We start from the raw sequence: 22916 nt of genomic DNA on the forward strand, positions 1-22916 counted from the left end.
AGATTTGGGGCAATGACTTAAAGAGATTACTAGATATACTTGCTCAGGGGATATGGAACAGGACGTTGGAAAAATCTCTGAAAATCTTTAAAAGACCTTGTTTATGCTTATCTTGGTGCTTTTAGCCATGAAGAGGGATGAAAAAGTTTAGGTAAATTTAGGCTAATCCATCTTGGACTACAGCTTTTAAATGAATACTCCTTAAGTGATTGGCATGTCTATGTAGAGTTGAGCAGAAATCTGATCAAGTTTAAGGAAGAAAGGAGACAGCCGGGCTTGGTGGGCATGCTTGTAATCCCAGCTTCTCGGAAGCTGAGGCAGGAGGAACACAAATTTGAGGCCAGCCTGGGCAACTTAGTGAGAACCTATATCAAAATAAAATGAAAAGGGTTGAGGATATAACCCTGGTAGAGTGCTTTCCAACTGTGAGTGATACTCTGGGTTTAATCTCTAGCATGACAAAACAAAACAGAACAAAAACATACCAACTTTTATCCTGCTTTAGTTGCCCAAGTGAAGAGTAAGTATTTTTAGCAAAAGCAGCCTCTAAGACCCTGTTATAAAAGTAATATGTGTTTATTGTAGAAAGCACAGAGAAGTATAATTTAGACTATATTAACAGAAAGAAATTCTCTAAACCATAGTACAAATACATTTTTTTTCCAAATTTGTATTCTGCCCATTATTTTAAGGTAAATTTGGACAGGGTAGAGACTTATGTATGATTCGCTTATATGTACACCCCATAAAAACACTGGAAACATTACTTTTGAGTAGGGAAACTGGAAATCTGGGGAAAATGATCAAGTGTGGAAGGAGTCATTTTCACAACACTTTAAAACTATTTATTTAGCTTAATTTAAAAATATACAAAACTATAAAAACTTTCATTTGAAATACTTAGTGTTCATAATTTCTAAATAGAAGTGTGAAATAAAAATAAAATCCACTATTAAATCATAATAAATTAAAATAATTCAATAAGAGCACACAGAAACATCAGTTCTTTTTAATCATCCAGATAAAAAGGGGGATAAACAAAATAAAGAGGTTCTTCACAGCAAAGGAAACAATAAGGAACACAAAGAGAGAGAGAGCCTACAAAATGGGAGAAAATCTTTACCCCCCCCCCCACATCAGACAGAGCATTAATCTCCAGGATATATTAAAAAAAAAAACTCAAAAAACTTAACACCAAAAAACAAATAACCCAACCAATAAATGGGCAAAGGAACAGAACAGACACTTCAGAGAAGAAATACAATCGGTCAACAAATATATGAAGAAAATGTTCAACATCACTAGCAATTAGAGAAATGCAATTTAAAACTACAGTGAGATTTCATCCCACTCCAGCCACAATGGTAATTATCAAGAATACAAGGAACAATAAATGTTGGAGAGAGTCGAGAGCCATCTGTGGACTATGTGTGGACAAAATTGGCATGGAAGCCCACTGAATAGGAAAAGCTGGTATTTGGGAAATTCCAGTGGCAAGCCCACTGGTTAAGACTGACATGTGAATTTCTATTCAGCTCTGCCAAAAAGGTCTCACATAACACAGGAGATGGGGGTGACTTGCTGCAGCCATATAGCCACACAGCCTCTCAGGGATGGGTGTGGCCTGCCAAGATACCAATCAACCTGTTGACTGCAAGACATCATGAAACAAGACTCCACCCCTGAAACCTTATCCCTGTTTTTGAGATACCCCCTTAAATAAAACCAACTGGAGTCACTTTCTAATTGTTCAGCTCCAACTCCTGTGTGGGCTGGACCTATCAGGTCAAAGAAAATCTATTTTTTGACTCTGTCTTTTATTTCTTCACTAAATTATTTCTTCACTAATTATTTCAGACTCTATTTTCTCAGGGGGCTTATCCCCTCCTGGGAAGAAGAAATTACCCCTGCAAAGCCTCTGGCAGCCTCGTGATAGGTGAGGATGTGGGGAAAAAGGTACACTTACACATTGCTAGTAGGACCACAAATTGGTGCAACCACTCTGGAAAGCAGTGTGGAGATTCCTTAGAAAACTTGGAATGGGAAAATCAATTCGCCCAGTTATCCCACTCCTCAGCTTATATCCAAATGAGTTAAAATCAGCATACTATAGTGATGCCGCCACATCAATGTTTATAGCAGCTCAATTCACAATAGCTAAACTATGGAACCAAATTAGGTGCCCTTCAACAGATAAATGGATAAAGAAAATGTGGTATATATACACAAAGGAATATTACTCAACCATAAAGAAGAATGAACTTCTAGCATTTTCCAGGAAATGGATGGAACTGGAGACTATCACGCTAAGTGAAATAAGCCAATTCCCCCCAAACCAAAGGCCAAATGTTATCTCTGATATGCAGATGCTGACTCACAACAGGCAGTGGTTAGGGAGGAGTGGAGGTTCACCAGATTGGATAGGGGGATATGGGAAGAAGAGAGGGATGCTGGAAATGGGAAAGACAGTAGAAGGAATCAGACATAACTTACCTATGTTCATATATAAATCCATGACCAGTGTGACTTCACATAATGCACAAACATAAGAATGGGAAGTTATACTTTATGTATGTATGATATGTCAAAATACATTTTACTATAACTAAAGAGAACAAATAAAAAATTTAAAAAGGGGAATAAAAAAGAAGGATTAAAAGAAGGCACAAATGAAGGAGAAAGGACAGAATAAAGAATAAAATTCCTGAGTGAAAGTGAGGGAGGAAAGGGATCTTTCCAAAGGACTTGAAAGATTCCCTTTCCTTGAAATTATGAAGTCTCCAGATTTCCCAAATAGATGGGCTATGTTGAAAATATCTGGCTAAACCTTTGAGATTTCAGTGATGAAAATTCATGAATAAAAGGGACGGCAATCATCACCAGAAAAAGGTGGGGTGGATACCAGAAGTAGATCATGGAAATTTGAAAAGGTCTAAGAATGGAAACAAATCATTTAGCCCTGAAAACAAATAACAGAACAAATTTGCTTTCTTTGGTCAGTTTACATTAAACAAAGAGTTACATTTTATATCACATGAATCTCCTAAGCTTCTTCCTGGGGAGGTGCTTGGTAGTTCATATCTAGCCAGTTCCTACAGAAGTAGCACTAAGCAGAGTAGATGGAGACAGGAACCTTTGAAAGGTCACAATTCGGGGATAAAGCAGCCACAACCACAGTTGCAGCCTGGGGAGCTGTGTAGGTTTTAGGGACACACTGGACTTAGGAGAACCTTGTAGTTAAGTGTTCTACAGCGGCTGATCATAACACACGTGTTTTCTGTTCAGGCAGGAACTGAGCTTTACAAAAGCAAAATGAGAAAAAAGAGGCACATATATTGAGGACCATTCAGTCCTTCTCAGAACTGCCTTCTGCCTTTATTCAATCCAGATGCACATTAATTTTAGAAAAGTCTAAATAGGTGTGTTTTATTTTTCTGTTTCCTTCTGGAATAATGTAGCAAGTCTGGAAACATTGCATATCTGTTATCTGAGATTTATAGCTCTTCTCCTGGTTTTAAGAAAACATCAGGTACTTAGCTAATTAAATGTGATAGTCTTAGAGTTTTGTTTATAGGAAAGTGTCAACTTTCAGGATGTTGTGTGCCTGTCTTGATAAAATTACGTAGAAAATGACCGAACACTCTTTTTTCATAAGCTGACCTTGCGGTCACCACTGCCTGAAAATGGCTCAAAACAAAAATGATCTAAGGATTGAAACAAGATAAGATCAAATTGATGTCATAGTAATTACACCAAGTACCATTCAATCATTGGATGGAATTTACCGTAATCCCTGGGTTTAGAAGCAGGTGGGAACATGCAGTTTTTATTACTCTGCTGGTATAAAAGACAGGTGAGGACTTTATTAACTGCAGTTACAGAGAAATCACCAGACGAAATTAAAATTCCTCTTCAGATCCACCAGCAACTGCCCTGAACACATTCTGCAAAAAGTCCAGAAAAAGGTAATATGAATAAAATAATTTGGGGTATTTTAATTGAGGAGTAAAATATTTGAGAATACAGAGGACTATAAATACAGAGAATTTGAGAATAGTGTGCATAAACAGAGAAGAAGAAAATTAGGCATTTAATCATTCTTTTTTTTTTTTTTTTTTCTGCACTCATGATTGATTTGGGAGGAAGTCTGTGAAACTGTGGCTGGTGACCATAGATTAAGATATTATCAGAAGCCAGAAACCAAATGTCTCCTTCTGAGCTGCTATAGTGCCTGTCAGTATCTAAAATTTTCCTCAAGAGTTATTGTATGTCATTTGAAGGCATTCTTTCCCCTAGCTTTCAGAAGCCAGGCAGAGGGCAAGTAAACATTATGTAAGCTGCTGATATTGTTTTATTATCAATTTTTAAATGATGGATAACTACATCTGGCAAGTTGACCTAGTGATAAAGTAGTTAACTTGTTCAGCAGAATGACCATAGTTTCTGATTACATTTTGAATAAAGGTTCTCATGCAGACTTCAAATAGTAACATTGGAATTTCTTCAACATTGTTTCCATTTTCTTCTTTTGTAAAATGCTGCCAAAAAACCCCCCAAAACCTTAGTAGTATTTTCCAGCTGTTTTTGATGACCTTGCAATGATAAATCACTTTCCTGAGTCTAACTGGCCATTCCAATGAATTTCTGAAAACTTTTTCCCAACTACCTTTATAGTTGACCTTCCATAGCTGCAGATTCTGCACCCTCTGATTCAGCCAATCTCAGAGCAAAAGTGTTTTTAAAATTGCAGTTATTTGAAATATTGGTTGCCCAAGTTGCATTGTAATACTTTACTATAGTGTTTAATTCTTTAAAAAAAGTGTACTCACCATTTGTGAATGGTTTATGTGTTTTCACTTCAATTTTAACATTGGTTTTCTTAAGTTCATTATTTCTTTGCAGAAAAATTCATTGAAATTTTAAGTGAGTCATATTTTTCACTATTTCCTGTTGAAAAATTAGCATGTAAGAAGTATTAAAAGAGCAAATGATTATGTTCCACACAGATTCTTAGTTCTATTTTATGATATTATTATTATTAGTATTAGTATTTTTGGTACCAGGGATTGAACTCAGGGACACTCACCCACTGAGCCACATCCCCAGCCCTATTTTGTATTTTATTTAGAGACAGGTTCTCACTGAGTTGCTTAGCATCTTGCTGTTGCTGAGGCTGACTTTGAACTCTTGATCTTCCTGCCTCAGCCTCCTGATCTGCTGGGATTACAGGTTTGTGCCACCATGCCTGGCTTCATTGTAGGCTTCTTTTTAATGTAAGACTCAAATTTACATGAAAACTCAAATAGCTAGGAACAGAAATGACAAAATTAGAAGGTAATATACATTTTGTCCCAAAGTGGATCAAGATTATTTTGCTTTCACAGAAGAAAATTTGCAGGATTTAATAAATATTTCCATTGAGAGCAGTTGGCTCAAAGCCCCAAACTTCCATTTTTCTAGAATGTAAAGCCTAGAGTAGTTTGCCATTAATTTATGGTCTTGCCAGTTCTAGTTTTGGTGTGTAACATTACAGCAGTACTATTGTAATGTTGGATGAAGTAATCCAGTGATTTTTTTTTTATTCATCAGACTCAGAGGGAATATTATAGAAATTCTCTAGCATACTTAATACTCTGGGGCTTAAGAAGGGTTGCTTGCCTGAACTAGGGGAGTCGAGAAAAATTGGAAATCCAATTAGAAAAGACAACTGTAATGTCATGATCCGTGTGTGACTCAAAGTAACAGAAGGAGGGCTGGGGATGTGGCTCAAGCGGTAGCGTGGCATGCGTGCGGCCCGGGTTCGATCCTCAGCACCACATACAGACAAAGATGTTGTGTCCGCCAAATACTAAAAAATAAATATTAAAAAAGTAACAGAAGGAGATACAAATCAGCTGTGTACTTCTAGGCTCTAGGGGTGGTGCAAGTGGAAGGGTACTATCTTAGGACCACATTACTTTCTGGATGATTGAAAAACCTTTTAAATTCTCCGGCATGCAGTTTTCTACTTTATGAAATAGGTGCTGTATAATGTCTTCCTCACAGAAGTGTTAAGAGAATTATACAAGTAAGTATATCAAAGCCAAATCTTCTCCTTCTTTCCCTGCTCCCCACCAATCAGACAGTAGTCCTTATAACTATATCAGTAATTAAATGCCTGAGCCATCCCTCTTTGTCCAAATGAAATATTTTTTTTCAGTTTTAAAGGGCTTGGGATATAACCCAGTGGTATGCTTGCTTAGCATGTACTAAGCCCTGGATTTGATCTCACTTCAAATCAAACAAACAAACAAACAATCAAACAAACAATAAAAACAAACAAACAAACAAAAAACAAGACAAAACAACCAAGCAAAAGTTTTGAAGAAACTGAAGTCAAATGATATTTAAATTGAAAGTTACATGGTCTTATATATAAACTGTCACATAATAATCTTGCTGTAAAAACAGACATTAGCATCTTATTTAGGGGTAAGTCGTTTGAAAAAAAAATTTAAGATGCTCATTGTAAAATATAATGATTTGAAGGCAGTGTAGTGAAGTGTGGTTCAGAGCTTGGAGTTTGGAATTGTAGAGACATTTTAAAATCTTGGTTCTGCAGGTAGCTAATTATGTAAAATTTTATAGGTTACTCTACCTCTAAGTATACATTTCCTGCTCTTTTTTGGGAATTGATCGAAGGGCCTCATGTCTGCTAGGCAAATGTCCTATCACTGTGCTACAAATATCTTTATCTGTAAAAATGAGAATGAGGGCTGGGAATGTAGCTCAGTGGTAGAGCATTTACCTAGCAGGCATGAGGCCCTGGGTTTGATCCCTAGGGATAGACACACACATACACACACACAAACACACACACACACACACACACACACACACACATACACACACAACCAAGAGAGTGATACCACACACGATCATTATATATTTGGGTGCAAGATTTCCAAAAGAATATCTAATACACAGTTAGTGGTAGGTGTTATTTTTATTTTTTATTTTTTGTGGTACTAGGGATTGAATGCAGGGCAAGCACTCTACCACTAAATTACATACCCAGTTCCAGGTTTTATTTTTAAAATATATTATTTTACCAAAACAGTGTTACAGATACTACATTGAATGCTAATTCCAACATTTTTTACACTTTGGAGAAATTTTTATCATAAAAATTGTTCTAAGAGCTGGATCAAGTGCCTTGCCTAGCATGTACGAGGTCATGAGTTTGACCTTAGCACTCCCAAACCTAAACTAAACTAAAGAGTTGTTGTACCTCTTGCCATGCATAAAAGTGCTGAAAACTTAGTGGATAAAACAACAATTATTGTTCTCTCTCAAAGTTCCATTGGTAGATCAGGCTCAGCTGGGCAGATCTTAACTTGGATTTCCTGTGCAGTCAGAGAGTGGCTGCGACTAGTGTCATGTCACAGCTTACTGGGGACAGCTTCTTTACTCACTTGTGTGGTACCTCATTACTTCTTGGGCTTTTTTGTCCTCTCTCCTTGTGGCCTTTTCTCCTCCTGAGTCTCTCCATGTGGCTTGGCCTTCTTATCCTATGGTGGTCCCTGGCTAGTAGCATTTCTTACATATCAACTGGTTTCTAAGAGACAGGAAGCAAGAACTGCCAGGCCAGTTAAAGGAAACATCTACAACTTACCAGTGTCACTCCTGGCATATTCCACAGTAATAGGGCCTGCATAGATCCAATGGGGTACAAAAGGAGACGCAACACCTTTTGATATGGAGTGGCAAGGTCACACTGCTGGGAGAGATTTTTGTGACAGTTACAAACTACTATAGAGACAAAAATACTGGGACAATGAACAAAGGGACTTCTCTTCACAGCCCCTCTGCTCTGTTTTACCACAGAAAAAAGTCCTTATTAAGTAAGGTGTGGGATTGATTAAACAACAAAGTCCTATTTATCCTGTTATTGAAAAGCCTTAGGCAGATTAAATGTTTTTATGCTTTTAAATGTGAATGATAACTTAATGTGTTAAAAGATTACATGAAACCAGCTCAAATAAACATCACAAAAAATAATGCACAAAATTAAAAAGTTGTGGGCTGGGGTTTTGGCTCAGTGGCAGAGCACTTGCCTTGTACACGTGAGGCACTGGGTTCAATTCTCAGCATCACATAATAAATAAATAAACAAAATAAAGATATTAAAAAATATTTTAAAAGTTAAAAAGTTGTAAGAAAGATTCTGATATTACTAAAATGCTTCATATAAATTTTTTGGATATTTTGCTTTTCTGAAAGATAAATTAACATTACACCTTGTTTTAACCCTAATAGTATTTATTACTAAAATAGTATTGATTTTAAAATAAGAAATATTTTAAATTCTTCTTTATTTTTATGTACATTTGTTTTTGAGATGGGGGGGTCTCATTATATTGCCCATGCTGATCTTGAACTCTGGGCTCAAGTGATCCTTCTGCCTCAGCCTCCTAATAGATTGGACTACAAGTGTGCTGCCACATTTGACTGAAATTCTCCTTTAAAGCAATATTCTATGATATAGAGTTTGTCACATCAAAATTCTTGTTGATTTTTTGCAATATATATTTAGTATGCAGAGAATTTTTGAAAATGCTGATGTGCTAGAATACCAGAAGGATAATGGAAAAAACCCAAGATTTTAATTACATAATTATGTTAGTACTGTGAAACATTTAAAGTAGCAATTAAAATAGAATGTTAGAAGTCCTTAAATTTAGTCAAATTGACTAAATTTTTGTAGGTCTAATTTTTGTAGAGCTTCATAAACTCTTCTATATGTTATTCTTATCTATGGTAACACCACCCCCTTTTAAAGTTACTTTCTGTCCATTTCATTTGGAAAACAAGTTGGCTTTTTTTTAAAAAAAAAAGTTTGTGAGCAGAAAACACTGTTAAGTGGTTGGTAAACTAAAATCCTGTTCCAAATAGTGCTGCCAAGTTGTGAGACTGGCCTTATTTTCCTTTGGTACTGGGGCATTTTGGGGATATCTTTACCTCCTGGAGAAGTTGCTTGAGTATATGGTGAGTATATGAAGCTCCCGTATGAATGTCAAAACAATAGACATACATTTACTGCTGTCGTGTTTCTTTTTTCCATCAAACACATGCTCTTTATTCTCATGGTTTTTTATCTGTCCATTTTCTTGTTCTCAGCCTACCAAATGTCTCAATGTCTGCAAATAACTTCATTATAGCAGTTATCACTTCAATTCATAGTTATTTGCCTTTGTATTGAGTCCTTCATTGTGCTTTGAGTTCCTCAGATGGAAAGAAACTTCTTCATATTTGTATTGTCCATGCTTGTGTCACTCCCTGGCATGTAGCAGGTTCTTACTCAGAGTTTTTACATCTTCTAAGCATTCAGTTGGACCTGTAAATTTGGTGCTTTATAGCATTCAAACTCCTGTCAAAGTATCTAAAACTTCTCTTTTTAAAAGAGAGACATTATCCACATCAAAGATTGGATGAGGTAGATTGTGGGGGATATTAACCAGTCTGTCTTCTTCCACCCAATTTCCCAGCCATTCTTGGTCACCTAATTTGGAAAAAACTTTCAGTGAATGTGTTAATAAGTCTCAAGGTCACTAATGCCCAAAAGCAACACGTGAGCATCTGTGCAGAAGAAAAGGGAACCTGGAGGATTGTTGAGGCTGGGGGTGTGGAGCACTGGATCTTGAAAGACATTCAATGCTGACTTGAGAGTTCAGAATGTAACCATGAGGGAAAGACTCACTTCCTGGGCCTAGGGCACATGAAGAGAGAAAACTGGTAGTCAGACCCACTTCAAGGTGAATTTCCTGACGGATGACTCAGGGTCTTTATAGTTATCCACATGTTGTCAGAGGTTGTTATTTGGCCAGAGGTAGAGGTCAGAGCCTACAGAAGGTCAGAGGCTTGGTCTGTGGAAGTTGGTGGGATGGAATCTAAACAATTCCTTAACTTTTCACCTTCAAAGCTTTCACTAAGCTGAACAGTTTCTCTCTTCTTTGGACCATGCAAAATGCTGACATCTGCAGGCCTATACTTTGTTTGATACACAATTACTGAATACCTTTCTCATGGTAGGCTATGAGCTGGGACTCAGGGCTTTTCCTTCAAGGGTCTCCCTCTCATTAGTGATCAATCACCAAAGGCAGCTTACTTTCCTCTCCTTAGTTTGCTAGATCAGACAGTGTTAATGAGGTTTCATTAACTCTGTTTGGCTAGCAAACTAAGCCATAAGTCAACCCTATAGAAGTCAGTTAGATTTAATCTGTTGGGTTAACATAGGACTACACCTTTAATCCTAGCCAGTCATCTCAAAAATGTGCTATGAGTCACTTGGGTTTCCTGGTGTTCAGAGCAGAGATGAATCACCCCAGCTATCATCACCATTAGAAAACCCACAAACTTCACCACTCTCTGACAGTGAGGAGCAATGGCAACATATTTGCAAGTGAAGGGCAGGCTGCCACATTGTTTGAAGCACTTGTAACCTTCTTAGAATAATATGGGCTGGGGATGTATGACTCAATGAGTGCTTACCTAGTAGTTGTGAGGTGTTCCATCCCTATTCCCATGAACCAACCACCACACCAAACTACATATATGCACATACACATACATATATATGCATAAACACATGCATATGTTTATATACATATAGATGTGTATATGTGTGTGTATGGTACATTGGTATAGTGTTTACTTCATAAAGCACTTAATACATTAATTATATATCACAATAAATAATATGTAAACATGCTAACTAATAATGGTTTACGATAATTACATTCTTTTATATTTTCAACAATGCTATCTTTTGCTCATTGCCACTTTATTCTAAGAACATAAAGTAGTATGCATAATTTGCTAGAAACTGAGACATCCAATTTAAATCCTGATTATATTAATGGTTTATTTTGAATTAATATTACTTCTATATCTTATCAAAAATGATAAAATAAAAATTTTATCCCTATGGCATAAAATTCATGTTAGCCAGCTACCAACTACATAACCCAGAGCATACCATTACTAATGAATTTATGTGAAAATATTTTATTTAATTGAACATTTATTTTAAGTTGTCATTCAAGGGTTATCTTGTTCCTTATAGTGAATTACAACTCTGTGTTAGCAACTTATGATTGACATTGCTATTACTATTCAAAAACTCCAAGTGAACATAATTGTATTGAGCATCTATTTTGTGCCTTATGCTAGTGTGGAGGTGGATTAAAGGTCATAGCATTTATCTTTAAGAAACTTTGATGTGGATGGAGAGATAACAGGTACATAACTGGCTGGACCATGAGACATCATTTAAGAACTATAAGCAAAGTGATATGTGAATGCAGTAGAGACAGTTATTTATTCTGGCTTTAAGCTTGGGTGAAATCTTCACAGTGAAGCTGGCAATTGGGCAGCTCCTTAAAGAACTCTGGGGATAGACTAACAAGGGAGAGAAAGGTCTTCCAGTACAAGTTGAGAACACATATTTTTTTTGGATTCTCATTATTTTGATGAGATATGTGGCAGGAGATAAGGACATGTTGAGTGGACATTGAAGACAGGGTCCATGATGTTTTGTAAGGTACTCTCTTGGAATATCACAAGAGGCTAAGATTAGTAAATCTGATTTTACATTGTGCATATTTTTGAAAAATATCATAAATTCCAGCTGAGTGTAATTATTTTTCCTGCTCCATTCTTAATTTTTTATTCCAAATTCTAAAACAGAAATACTTGAAGGTGATAGGGATGATAAAAATTATTAAGATATTTTCAGGGCTGAAGGTGTGACCCAGTGGTAGCGAGTTTACCTAGCATCTACCAGCTTGTAAATTTAATCCCCAACATGGCTAAATAAATAAACAAAACTTTCCAAAACACCGAGAATTTGAGGATTAATCTCTTTCTGCTAGGTTAAATCATCTTTTTTTTTCAAAAATAAAAACAAAAAAGATAACAGTTTCTGCTATTGTAAGCCATAGCAACAGTAACTTTGATTCCATTTTTTCAATCTGCTTTTTACTTTATCATAAAGCAAACTCTAAAATGTTCCTTGGGGCTGAGATGTAGCTCGGTGGTAAAGCACTTGCCTAGTATGCTGCAAGGCTCTGAGTTTGATCTATAGTACTGAAAAAAAAAAGTGCATTGGCTTCAAGTTTTTACATTCTGCAATCTTGTTATAAATGTTTCTCTCTGAATTAATTTTGATATATTTGTTCATTGCATAATGGCTGAATTTTCATAATATATGAGATGCAATATCAAAGCATGAAAATGATACTAGTTTAAAAAGGAAACCAGTTTTAATTCCATGATTTTTTCCTATGGCTTTTATATTCCTTAGGGCAGTAATTCTTAGACTTTTTGGTCCCAGAATACATATACTTTTAAAAATATTGTACAGTCCAAAAGACTTTGGTTTATGAGGTAGTATCTCCTAGTATTGAATAGTTTCGGAATTATGGTAGAAAAAGTTTCAGAATATTTATTTATTTAAAAAGCAATAAACTCATTGTAGGTTAACACAAATAACATATGTGTATTTAAAAATGATGATTTCCAAAACAAAAAGCGTTGGTAAGAGTGCAATTTTTTTAAAATGTCTGGCCCAGAAAGAGAAATCATGTGCTTCTTTATTCAATCTGATAGAACATCACATGCCATAGTGCATCTAGAAAATTTCTCTGAACACTCAAGGGGATGAAAAGCAAAATATCAAACAACACTTTAGCATTATTATGAAATCATTTTGACCTCAGACCCATTGAGAGAATTTGGGGGTCTAAAGATCACACTGACTTAACACAGGGTTTATTCAATGTTAGTGATATATAATATACATGTATATATAAATAAAACTTTAGTTATATATAAGTAACTTAGGGTTATATATGTCAGGTGGAAATACTGACATATGTATGTTTTCACTTCCATAATTACAAGTCTGTATTTCTATATTATAAACTGTTCTGCTGCCTGACAAATTATTATTATTATTACTACTATTTTAGTACTGGTGATTAAACCAGGAGAACTTTACCTCAGAGCTACTTTCCTAATCCTTTTATTTTTTTACTTTGATACAAGGTTTCATTAAGTTGTGATTGTCCTGCCTTGTCCTGCCTCAGTCTCCCAAGTGGCTGGGATTGTGGGCAACAAATTATACTTAAAAATTAGTTTTAGGGGTTAATATAAGTATCTATCAAAAACATGGTCATATTACATCAGTCTACATGAAAAATCACTAGAAGTTTTTGACACACACACACACACACACACACACACACACACACACACACACATTTTTTGTTTTGTATTACTGAGGAATGGACCCAGGGCCTCATGTATGTTGGTCAAGTACGCTACCATTGAGCTATCTCTCCAGAAAATATTTTATTATTTTTCCACTGATTAACTTTTAAAATTTATTCTTCATTGTTTCTTTTTAATTATACATAACAATAGGATTAATTATGACATAATTATAAAAGCATGGAATATAATTTTTTTTTATTCAGTCCTCAATATTTCCCTTTCCCCCCTTCTCCTTCCCTGGTTCCTTCCTTCTACTCTACTGATCTTTCTGCTATTTACTTATAGTTTTTTTTTTTTTTTCATTAGTGTCTTGTGTATGTACATGAGTGTGAGATTCACTGTGTTATATTCACCTATGTATATAGGATTGCCCAGGCTGGCCTTGAACTTGTGATCCCATTTCAGCCTCCTGAGTAGTTGGGATGACGGATGTATGCCACTGTGCCTGACATCATATGTGATCTCAAATCTCATTCTCCATTAAAAAATTTTTTAAAAAATTTGAATAATTATAGATTTAAAGGAAATTGCAAAAAAATTTAAAAATGTACAGGGAGATCCATACACCCTGCAGCCAATTTCTACCAATAATAATTATTTTATGTAATTATAGTACAGCGTGAATCCAGAAAATTGACAATGCTACGAACTACAGAGCTTATTTAGGTTTACCTAGTATTGTGTGTGTGTGTATGTGTGTGTGTGTGTGTGTGTGTGTGTGTGTGTGTAGTTCTATGCAATTTTGTCCCTTGTATAGACTAGTGTGATTGATGTTACTATAAAGATGCACATTGTTCCATCACCACAAGACTCCCTCAAATTCTTTCCTACACTAACTTCTTCAAACTGCGAATCTATTTTTCAACAGCATTATATAAATGGAATTCTATAGCATGCAACCTCCATTCAGCATACTTCCCTTGAGGTCCATGCAAGCTGCTGTGTGTGTCTTTTATGTTGCTGCCTATTATTCCATGGTATGGATGTACCATTGTTTGTATAACCATTCATCTCTTAAAGGGCATTTATGTGTTGTGTTCAGTTTTAGGCTATTAGAAATAAAGTTTTTATGAACATCTATACACAAGTTTTGTAGGAATGCATTTTTCATTTCTCTGAGATAAATGCCAAAAGAGTGTAGCTGTTGAGTCATAAGGCAAGTATCTGTTTGATTTTATGAGAAACTGTCAAACTGTTTTCTAGAGTAGCTGTAACATTTCACATTCCTATCAGCAATGTCTGAGTTATCCTATTTCTCTGTATCCATGCCAGCATTTGGTGTAATATTTTTAATTTTAGCCACTCTGATAATTGCATTTCCTTAATGGATGAAAATGCTGAATGTGTATGCTTAGTTTTTCATCTATAAATCCTCTTTATTGCCGCCTTCTTCTTCTTCTCCTCCTTCTCCTTCTCCTTCTCCTTCTGTATTGAGGATTGAACCCAGAGGCACTTAACCACTGAGCCACCTACTCACCCCTTTTTAATATTTAATTTAAAGACAAGATCTCACTGAGTTGGTTAGGGCCACTATAAATTGCTGAAGCTGGCTTTAACTCAATCCTCCTGTCTCAGCCTACTGAGCTGGTGGGATTATAGGCATACACCATTGTGCCCAGCACAATATTCATTTTTTAACTGGATATTTTTTTTCTATTAAGTTTCAGGAGTTCTTTATATGATTTAGATACCACTCCTTTGTTGAATATGTGGCTTAGAAATGTTTACTCCAAGTCTGTGACTTGTATTTTCTTCCTTTTAAAAGAGTATTAACTCCTAATTTGGATGAAATACAATTTGTCATTTTTCCCTTCTATGGGTCATATTTTACTGCAAAATCTAAAAACTCTCTGTTCACTTAGCCCTAGATCTTAATCTATTTTGCTCTAGTTTTTATATATAGTGTGAGGTTTAGCTTAAGTTTTCTTCATCTTCTTCTTTTTCCTTTTGTGTATACATAGCAGCTCTAGCAGCAGTTGTTGAAAAGGTTGAAATACTTAGTTGTTTGTTGTTTTTGTCAAAAACCAGCTGGGGAGCTGGGTTGTAGCTCAGTGATAGAGCCTCAGCAGCACATAAAAATAAACAAATAAAAATAAAAATATTGTGTCCATCTACTCTTCTTTGCCCTATTGGTCTATGTATCTATCCCTTTGCCAAAATCATTCTGCTTTGATTACTTTAGCTATATAATGTGTCCAATTTATTTATTTATCTATTTATTTGAGCAGTGCTGGGGATCAAATCCAGGGCCTCACACTTGCTAGGCAAACAAGCACTCTTATCAGCTACACTTGCATTCCTGAGAAGTCTTTACACTGAAAACAATGATTGCTTTTACTTTTAAAAATAGTTTTAGCTGTTCTATATCCCTTGCCTTTCAATATTATTATCAAGTAATAATAATAATCTTAGTTATATCTATAAAAACTGTTCTGGGAATTTTTTCCTTTCAGTTCTAGGATTGAACCCAGAGCCTCATGCATACTGGACCAAGTGTTCTACCACTGAGCCACATTCCCAGATCCAATGTTGGGATTTTGATAGCATTTCATTTAAAGGCACAGGTTAATTTGGTGAGAATTGGCATCTTAACTATGGTGACTTTTTCAATCCATGAAAATGATGTTTTCCTATTAGGTCTTTTGATTTATTTCATCAGAATTTTGTAATTTTCAGCATGAAGTTCAGATGTATTTTGTTTGATGTATAACTAAGTATTTTATTTCCTTTAGTCAGTTGTAAATGGTATGGTATTTTAAATTTATTTCCACAATTTTTTTAGTGTATAGAAATGCAGTGGAGTTTTATATATTGATCTGTGTCATATGATGTTGAACTCACTAGTTCCAGGAACTTTTTTCATAGGTTCCTTGGAGTTTCATTTTTTTTAAATACACGGATAAGCATGTCATTTATAAGTATGGATAATTTTATTTCTTCTTTTCCTATCTTTATGCCTTTATTTAATTTTCTTGCCCAATTTTACTGCCTAGAATTTCCAATACCATGTTGAATAAGAAGTGAGAGTGGATATCTTGCCATGTTCACAATCATAGGGGGAAAGCAGTTTTTTTTCCCCCCAACATTAAGTATGATGTTAGCTATAGGTTTTTGTAAGTTTTAGTTATCAAGTTGAGAAAAATCCTTTAATTCTGATTTGCTGGAATTTTTTTTTTTTTTTGGATGCTGCTGATTGAACCCAGAGCCATGCACTCTACCACTGAGATATACCTCTGGCCTCTGCTGAAATTTTTTTTCATGAGAGTATTAGATGTAGTCAAATGTCTTAACTGGGTCAGTTGAAATAATCATAATTTTTTTCTTTATCCTGTTGATATGGTGGATTATACTTTCAAATACCGAATCAGCCTTGCATGCTTTGACTATTCCCAGTTGGTCATGTTGGTCTAATTCCTTTCATACATAGCTGGATTCAGTTCACTAACATTTTGTTTGGGATTTTTTGCATTTCACTTCATGAGAGTTACTGTTTATAGTTTTCTTTCTTTGTACTGTCTTTGGTTTTGGTGTCAGGTTAATCCTTGCCTCATTAAATGAGTTGGGAACTGTTCTTTCCTCTTCTATTTTCTACTGTAATTGGTGTTGTTTTTGCCTTTAAACGTTCTGAATTGTTTTTTTAGTTAGTAAATGACTCTGCCTCTTATCTCTCATGGTTTGGACATGAATAATCCATAACACTTTCACTTAAACACACGGATAAAAAAAAAATCACCCCTTTGCTCTCACATGAGATGTTCCCTAGACATTTTGGGATAAAATCCAATTTTCTGTCTCCTCATTTTCAGGGGCAGTGAGGTCAATGCCTGGATATGGTCAATACCTTAGCTGATTTGGATAGCCTGCTTCATGCACTCAGAATCCTTGGGTAAAACTGGTCGACAGGTGTAAGACAAGGAGTGCTATTTTTTTTTTTTCCCCAGTACTGGGAATTTAACCCAGAAGGCTTCTACTTCTGAGCTAAGTCTCTAGACCCGTTTCCTTTTTTATTTTATTTTGAGGCAAGGTCTTTTTAAATTGTCCAGGCTGACTTTGAATTTTCTAACCTCTTGCTTCAGCCTCCCAAGTTGCTGGATTATAGGCGTGCACCACTGCACCCAGCTCTAAATAGAAAACTTTGATTAACACTCTCTATTGTCTGCCCTTGCCATACAGCTAGGTTGGTATAGAAATGGGAAGGATAGGTTCAAATGCTTGTATATTTTATATATCATATGTAAGTTTATGTAGATGTATATATCGTCTTAGATATCATCTAGTTTAAGTTCTGTTTTGCAAATGAGGACACTGAGGCTTCTTAAAGGGATGGCATATTTAATTTTATTTAAAAATATTTTTAGTTGTAGATGAACACAATACTTTTATTCTACTTATTTTTTTTGTGGGGCTGAGGATTAAACTCAGTGCCTCATACTCTACCACTGCATGCTCTACCACTGAGCCACAATCCCAGCCCAAGGGATGGCATATTTTAAAAGAGAATTTATTATTGTTATTATTAAGCCCGATTCACTTGTTTATGTGAGAAATGGAAAGATTCAGTTTCCTATCTCTTTCCTAAAGAAGACTTGCAGGCTGAGGCTGTAGCTCAGTGGCAGAGTGCTTGCCTAGCATGTGTGAGCACTGGGTTTGATCCTCAGCACCACATTAAAAAAATAAATAAATAAAATAAAGGTATGCTGTCTATCTACAACTATTAAAAAAATAAAAAAAGAACATTTGCTTTTTTTTTGTTTATGTGGCTTTAGAGTATATTGAAAGCTGAAAGCAACATCTTTCGGTGACTATTATAAATAATAAGGTTAAAACTGATGATTGTTGTTACAACTGGTAATACAAGATGAGATGATGATGATGATGATGATGATGATGATGATGATGATTTTGTCATGTCTTTATTTCAGAAGAGCCATGGATTATTACAGAAAATATGCAGCTGTCATTCTGGCCACATTGTCTGTGTTTCTGCATATTCTCCATTCCTTTCCTGATGGAGAGTTTGCAATGCAGGGTACGTGACCAAACTTGTGTTTGAAGTAATAAGGACAAGGTGCATTTCTAGATGTACATCAATAACTCCATTAGTCACATTCCCACATCCTTTTCAAATGTGATAAATCTTCACTGCTGGATACATATCAAGGCACTTGTGGACAGTGAACATAAAATCAAATTAGGTTCAGAAAATGTACAGTGTAATGATATCTTACACATCCACTTAAATAGCAGCCTGTACATTTTCATCTGAAATAGATTTCTTATTATTCTTTATCTGGGTTTTACAAGAAGAAAATGCTCTCAGTTAGCTCAGTCCCCCACCCTTCCATTTCTCCCAGAAGATTTGAGAAGATTTTAACGTTGCCTCTGTCGATGAATTTTCACATCAGTTAACAAGTGAGAAAAACAAAACCATTTTATGCAGTAAATTTGGCTGTATTGTTTGAGAATCTCATATAGTGGCTGATATAATTCCATCAGCTTTGAAATTGTAAGCTACTGCTGGTTATGCTTTTTCTTGAGATGAATGGTAATATTTTAATCCTTGGTCCCGAGTGCAGATGCCTGTTGTAATATCAGGCTCTCTATCTACACTCACCAAGCTGTCTTAATTCTGACATATTTTTCTCTGTCAGTATTTGGAGTTTCTACAGGGAAAAAAACAATAGCATATTCTAAAGGGGAAAATATTTTGCCTCTGGGCAAAACTCTCCTTTCGGATAAACATAGCATTTTCATCTGTCAAGTTTTGTGCTCGCTCTAAGCATACTATTAGCTTTAGGATAAAGATTCCATGCTTGAAGAGAGAGAAACCACTACTACTAAAATTTCCCATGCAGCTCTGCAAAAATTGTTTTCCTGGGAAGATAACTCTAATCAGTATAAATATATATTATATATGAAAACCAGCATACAGCCAAAAGTATTTACTTAATTCTGTATTCTCCATGGAAAAAAAAGAATATTTGCTATCCCATAATAAGGAAAAATTCATAGTTTCTCTTCAAATACTTTTTGGATTATTTGACTTCTTGTTTTGTTTTATTTTGTCTGATAGGTTGCCCAGAATGTAAGCTAAAAGAAAACAAATATTTCTCCAAGCTGGGTGCTCCCATTTATCAGTGCATGGGCTGCTGTTTCTCTCGGGCATACCCCACTCCAGCAAGATCCAAGAAGACGATGCTGGTACCAAAGAATATCACCTCGGAGGCCACATGTTGTGTGGCCAAAGCATTTACCAAGGTAAGAACTTCAAGAGCATTAGAAAAGTTTTAATAGCCTACCAGAGTCATAGCTATAGAGCATATCCATGGCATTTAATGCTGAAGGTTTCTAATGACCTATCTTTTCTTGGTCATTTGTAGTCAGGGGTTGCATTTGTACCCTTTACTTAAAAGTCAGCTAATTTAAGAAGGTTGGTTTCATAAAAGTAGAGAGTAGAATAGTAGCCTCCAAAGGCTAAGAAAGGTGTAAGGAGGTTGGAGATTAGGTAATAAAATATAGTTACACAGGAAGAGTAAATTCTTTCATTCTACAGCACAGTAGGATGGCCATAGTTCATAACATTTTGTTATATTTTTTATAGAGAACTAGAAGAAAAGAATTAAAATTTTTCTACACCAATAAAATGATAAATGTTTAAAAAGATGAAAGTGCTGTTACCTGGACATGATCATTACACATTGTACATGTGTCAAGTAATCATACTGTAACCCATCAATACCTGAAATATTTATTATGTTAAGAAAAAAGTTAAAAGTTAAGAAAAATAGTCAGGGGGGCTGGGATGTAGTACATTGGGAGACTGCTTGCCTAGCATGCATGAGGCCCTGGGTTTAATCCTTGCTACTGAAAAATAAATAAGTAAATAAAAATAAATTGGTGGGCTTTTTTTGGGGGGTGGGTGGGACAGGGGTTAGGGAGGTAGCTCAGTGTCACAGTGCTTGTCTAGCATGCACAAGGCACGAAGTTGGATCCCCAACATTGAAAGGAAGAAAAGAAAGGAAAAAAAGTAGAGGGAGGGAGAAAGGAGGAAGGAAGGAAGGAAGGAAAAAAGAAAGACATCATTTGCCTTGTGGATATGGACTGGATTTATTCAGAATGAGAACGGGGTGTGGATGACAGAAAACAGGTTGGGAGAAATTGTAGCCTACTTACATGATGTGAACTTGACCTTTTAGAGTGAAAATATATCCTGAAATGGAGAATATGCAAACATTATCTATTTACTTCAGTTGGCTACAATTTAACATTTTCCAATTTTGCCTATTTATCCTGGTTTATTGTCTGTCTCTCCTCTTTCTTTTCCCTTCAGGCCACGGTAATGGGACATGCCAGAGTGGAGAACCATACTGAGTGCCACTGCAGCACTTGTTATTATCACAAATCTTAAACATATTTTAAAGTGCCGTGCAGATGAATGATGATTTGGTGAAAAGGAAAATTAAGTTGTTCAGCATTTTAACCTGCAAGATAAAGCCCTCCTTTCCCTCACCAGCCCATTCTGATGTGCTTCAAGGACACACTGCCGCTTCATTGCTTGTCTCCTTATCCGGTGGTGTAATCAGCAGCCTAGCTCTTTCAAGTGGAATGAATTATAGCATTTAGCATGACCATAAAAAGCTGCTTCCATTGGAAATAAAGCTTTTTAAATCATCATTCATTGAATTATCATTTTTTCATAAAAGTAAAGCCAATTGCTTTTGAAATGATTTGTGGAAAGGAGTGAGCCAAGGGGTGATTTAGAGCCTTGCCTATTTAGTGAGTTGACATTGGAGATTCTTGTTCCCACCAAGCCTTCTAGAAGCTGCTGTGAGTCCTTTCAACCAGTGGGCCAATTATGACAATCCACTAAGGTCAGAGGAGAAAATATGAGATCTTCTATATCTATTCACTTCTAAATCAGCCTTTAAATTTCCATTTTGATGGATTTTATGAAAACATAAAAATCCATTACTAGGGTAATACATGTATACAATTTATAAACAAATAATCATGCATATATTGAGGTTACTGGATCAGAACCTTTTTACTGGTAGATGTATACAATTAAAACATACACAGCTGAGGTAGAGCTCAGTGGTAGAGTACTTGCCTGGTACATGTGAGGCCCTGAGTTTGGTCTTCAACACCAGAAGAAAAAATAAATAAACAAAAGAGACCATTGCTCTAGAATTTAGGAAGGACAATCCCAGTCTGAAGTTTCTATCTACGTGGTCAGCATCCAGGCTATAACTAAGTGGCGGTCCTAGAAAGTTCTCATTGTTATCCACTCAAACAGCATTACTTTGAAATTTCAGAGGCATCAGATCTTATATTCCATGATCAGGGCTGGGTGAGAATGAATAAGTGAGGAGCAAGACATCCTTTGAGCACTCCCAGTGGGCTAGGAGTGCTCAAACTTTCACTTAGTTCTAGCAAAATGCTTCAGAGTAGTACCATGCTTCAAAGTCATGTTTTTAAATTTCTTTTTAGCTGTAGGTAGACATAATACCTTTATTTTATTTATTTTTATGTGGTGCTGAAAATGGAACCCAGTGCCTCAAATGTGCCAAGCAAGTGATCTTCCATTGATCCACAATCCCAGCCCCTCAAATTCATATTTTACTGAGCATATATACCTAGAAACAGGTTTATCCTTGCCTTGGGGACAACAGTTTCATATCCATTAAATCATATTATCCATGTTGGAGATCAAAGCCCCCCCAAATCTCTTCTCCTGTAGGAGATCAAAATTTTGAAACATGAGTCTGAAAGTTTTCAAAAAAAAAGTTTCAACCATCACTGATTTGTCAAATTCCATTTCTGAGTGGCAAACCAGTTCCTTGGTATGCTGGAAAACACCTGGTATCAAAGTGAAAAGGTAAAATGGGTGCACGTACTTTTTAAGAAGCTTTGGAATGCACATGAAGATATTAGTTCTTTTGTTCATTCATTTATTTATTATGCATTTATTGAGTGCATTATGTTGACACTCAATTGGGTTGTGAGGATTCAGAGATTTCTAGATTCATTGTAATGTTGAAAAAAGATAAGGGGGCAAAACCTGAGATAACATTGGTGCTGATCATTGGTTCATTCAAATGTCTAGCAGAGTGGCTGAGAAGGTAGCTCAGTGGTAGAGTGTTTGCCTAGCATGAGTGGAGGCTTTAAGTTCAATGCCCAGTACTACAAACAAACAAACAAAACACAGACACTCACACACATACACACACAAACCCAAAACACAAATGAACAAAACCCCAAATGTCTGGTAGATATTTACTGAGCACCTACTGTGTGTCCGGTCTGGAGGGCTCAACACATACTTGGAGGGCTCATTGGTTGGGGGAGAGCTCCTGACACATACTTGACTGGAGTATCCTTGCTGGTCTGAGTTCCTCTTATTTGACAGAGGGACTATCCCCACGGTCATCCAGATCAGCCAAATCAACCCAATGAACAGTATATCATAGCATAGGACCTCCCATTTCGCCATGTGTCTCACGTGGAACTGGTCTTGGGAAGGCCAAGATGCATAAGACACAGACCCTTTCCTGAAGCCTTGCAAAGTCCGGTGCGTACTATGAACAACACATCATGATCTA

General features: G+C 36.0%; 1 protein-coding gene across 1 annotated transcript; it reads left to right on the forward strand.

Annotated features, from left to right (window-relative positions):
• Positions 1 to 18243: 18243 nt before the first annotated feature.
• On the forward strand, positions 18244 to 20722 carry Cga (glycoprotein hormones, alpha polypeptide). The gene is made up of 3 exons (XM_076859944.1): positions 18244 to 18343; positions 19388 to 19572; positions 20645 to 20722. The coding sequence occupies exons 1-3, from the start codon at positions 18244 to 18246 to the stop codon at positions 20720 to 20722; spliced, it is 363 nt and encodes a 120-aa protein (XP_076716059.1).
• Positions 20723 to 22916: the final 2194 nt, after the last annotated feature.

The sequence above is a fragment of the Callospermophilus lateralis genome, chromosome 6 (assembly GCF_048772815.1).
Source record: "Callospermophilus lateralis isolate mCalLat2 chromosome 6, mCalLat2.hap1, whole genome shotgun sequence".
Classification (NCBI taxonomy): Eukaryota; Metazoa; Chordata; class Mammalia; order Rodentia; family Sciuridae; genus Callospermophilus; species Callospermophilus lateralis.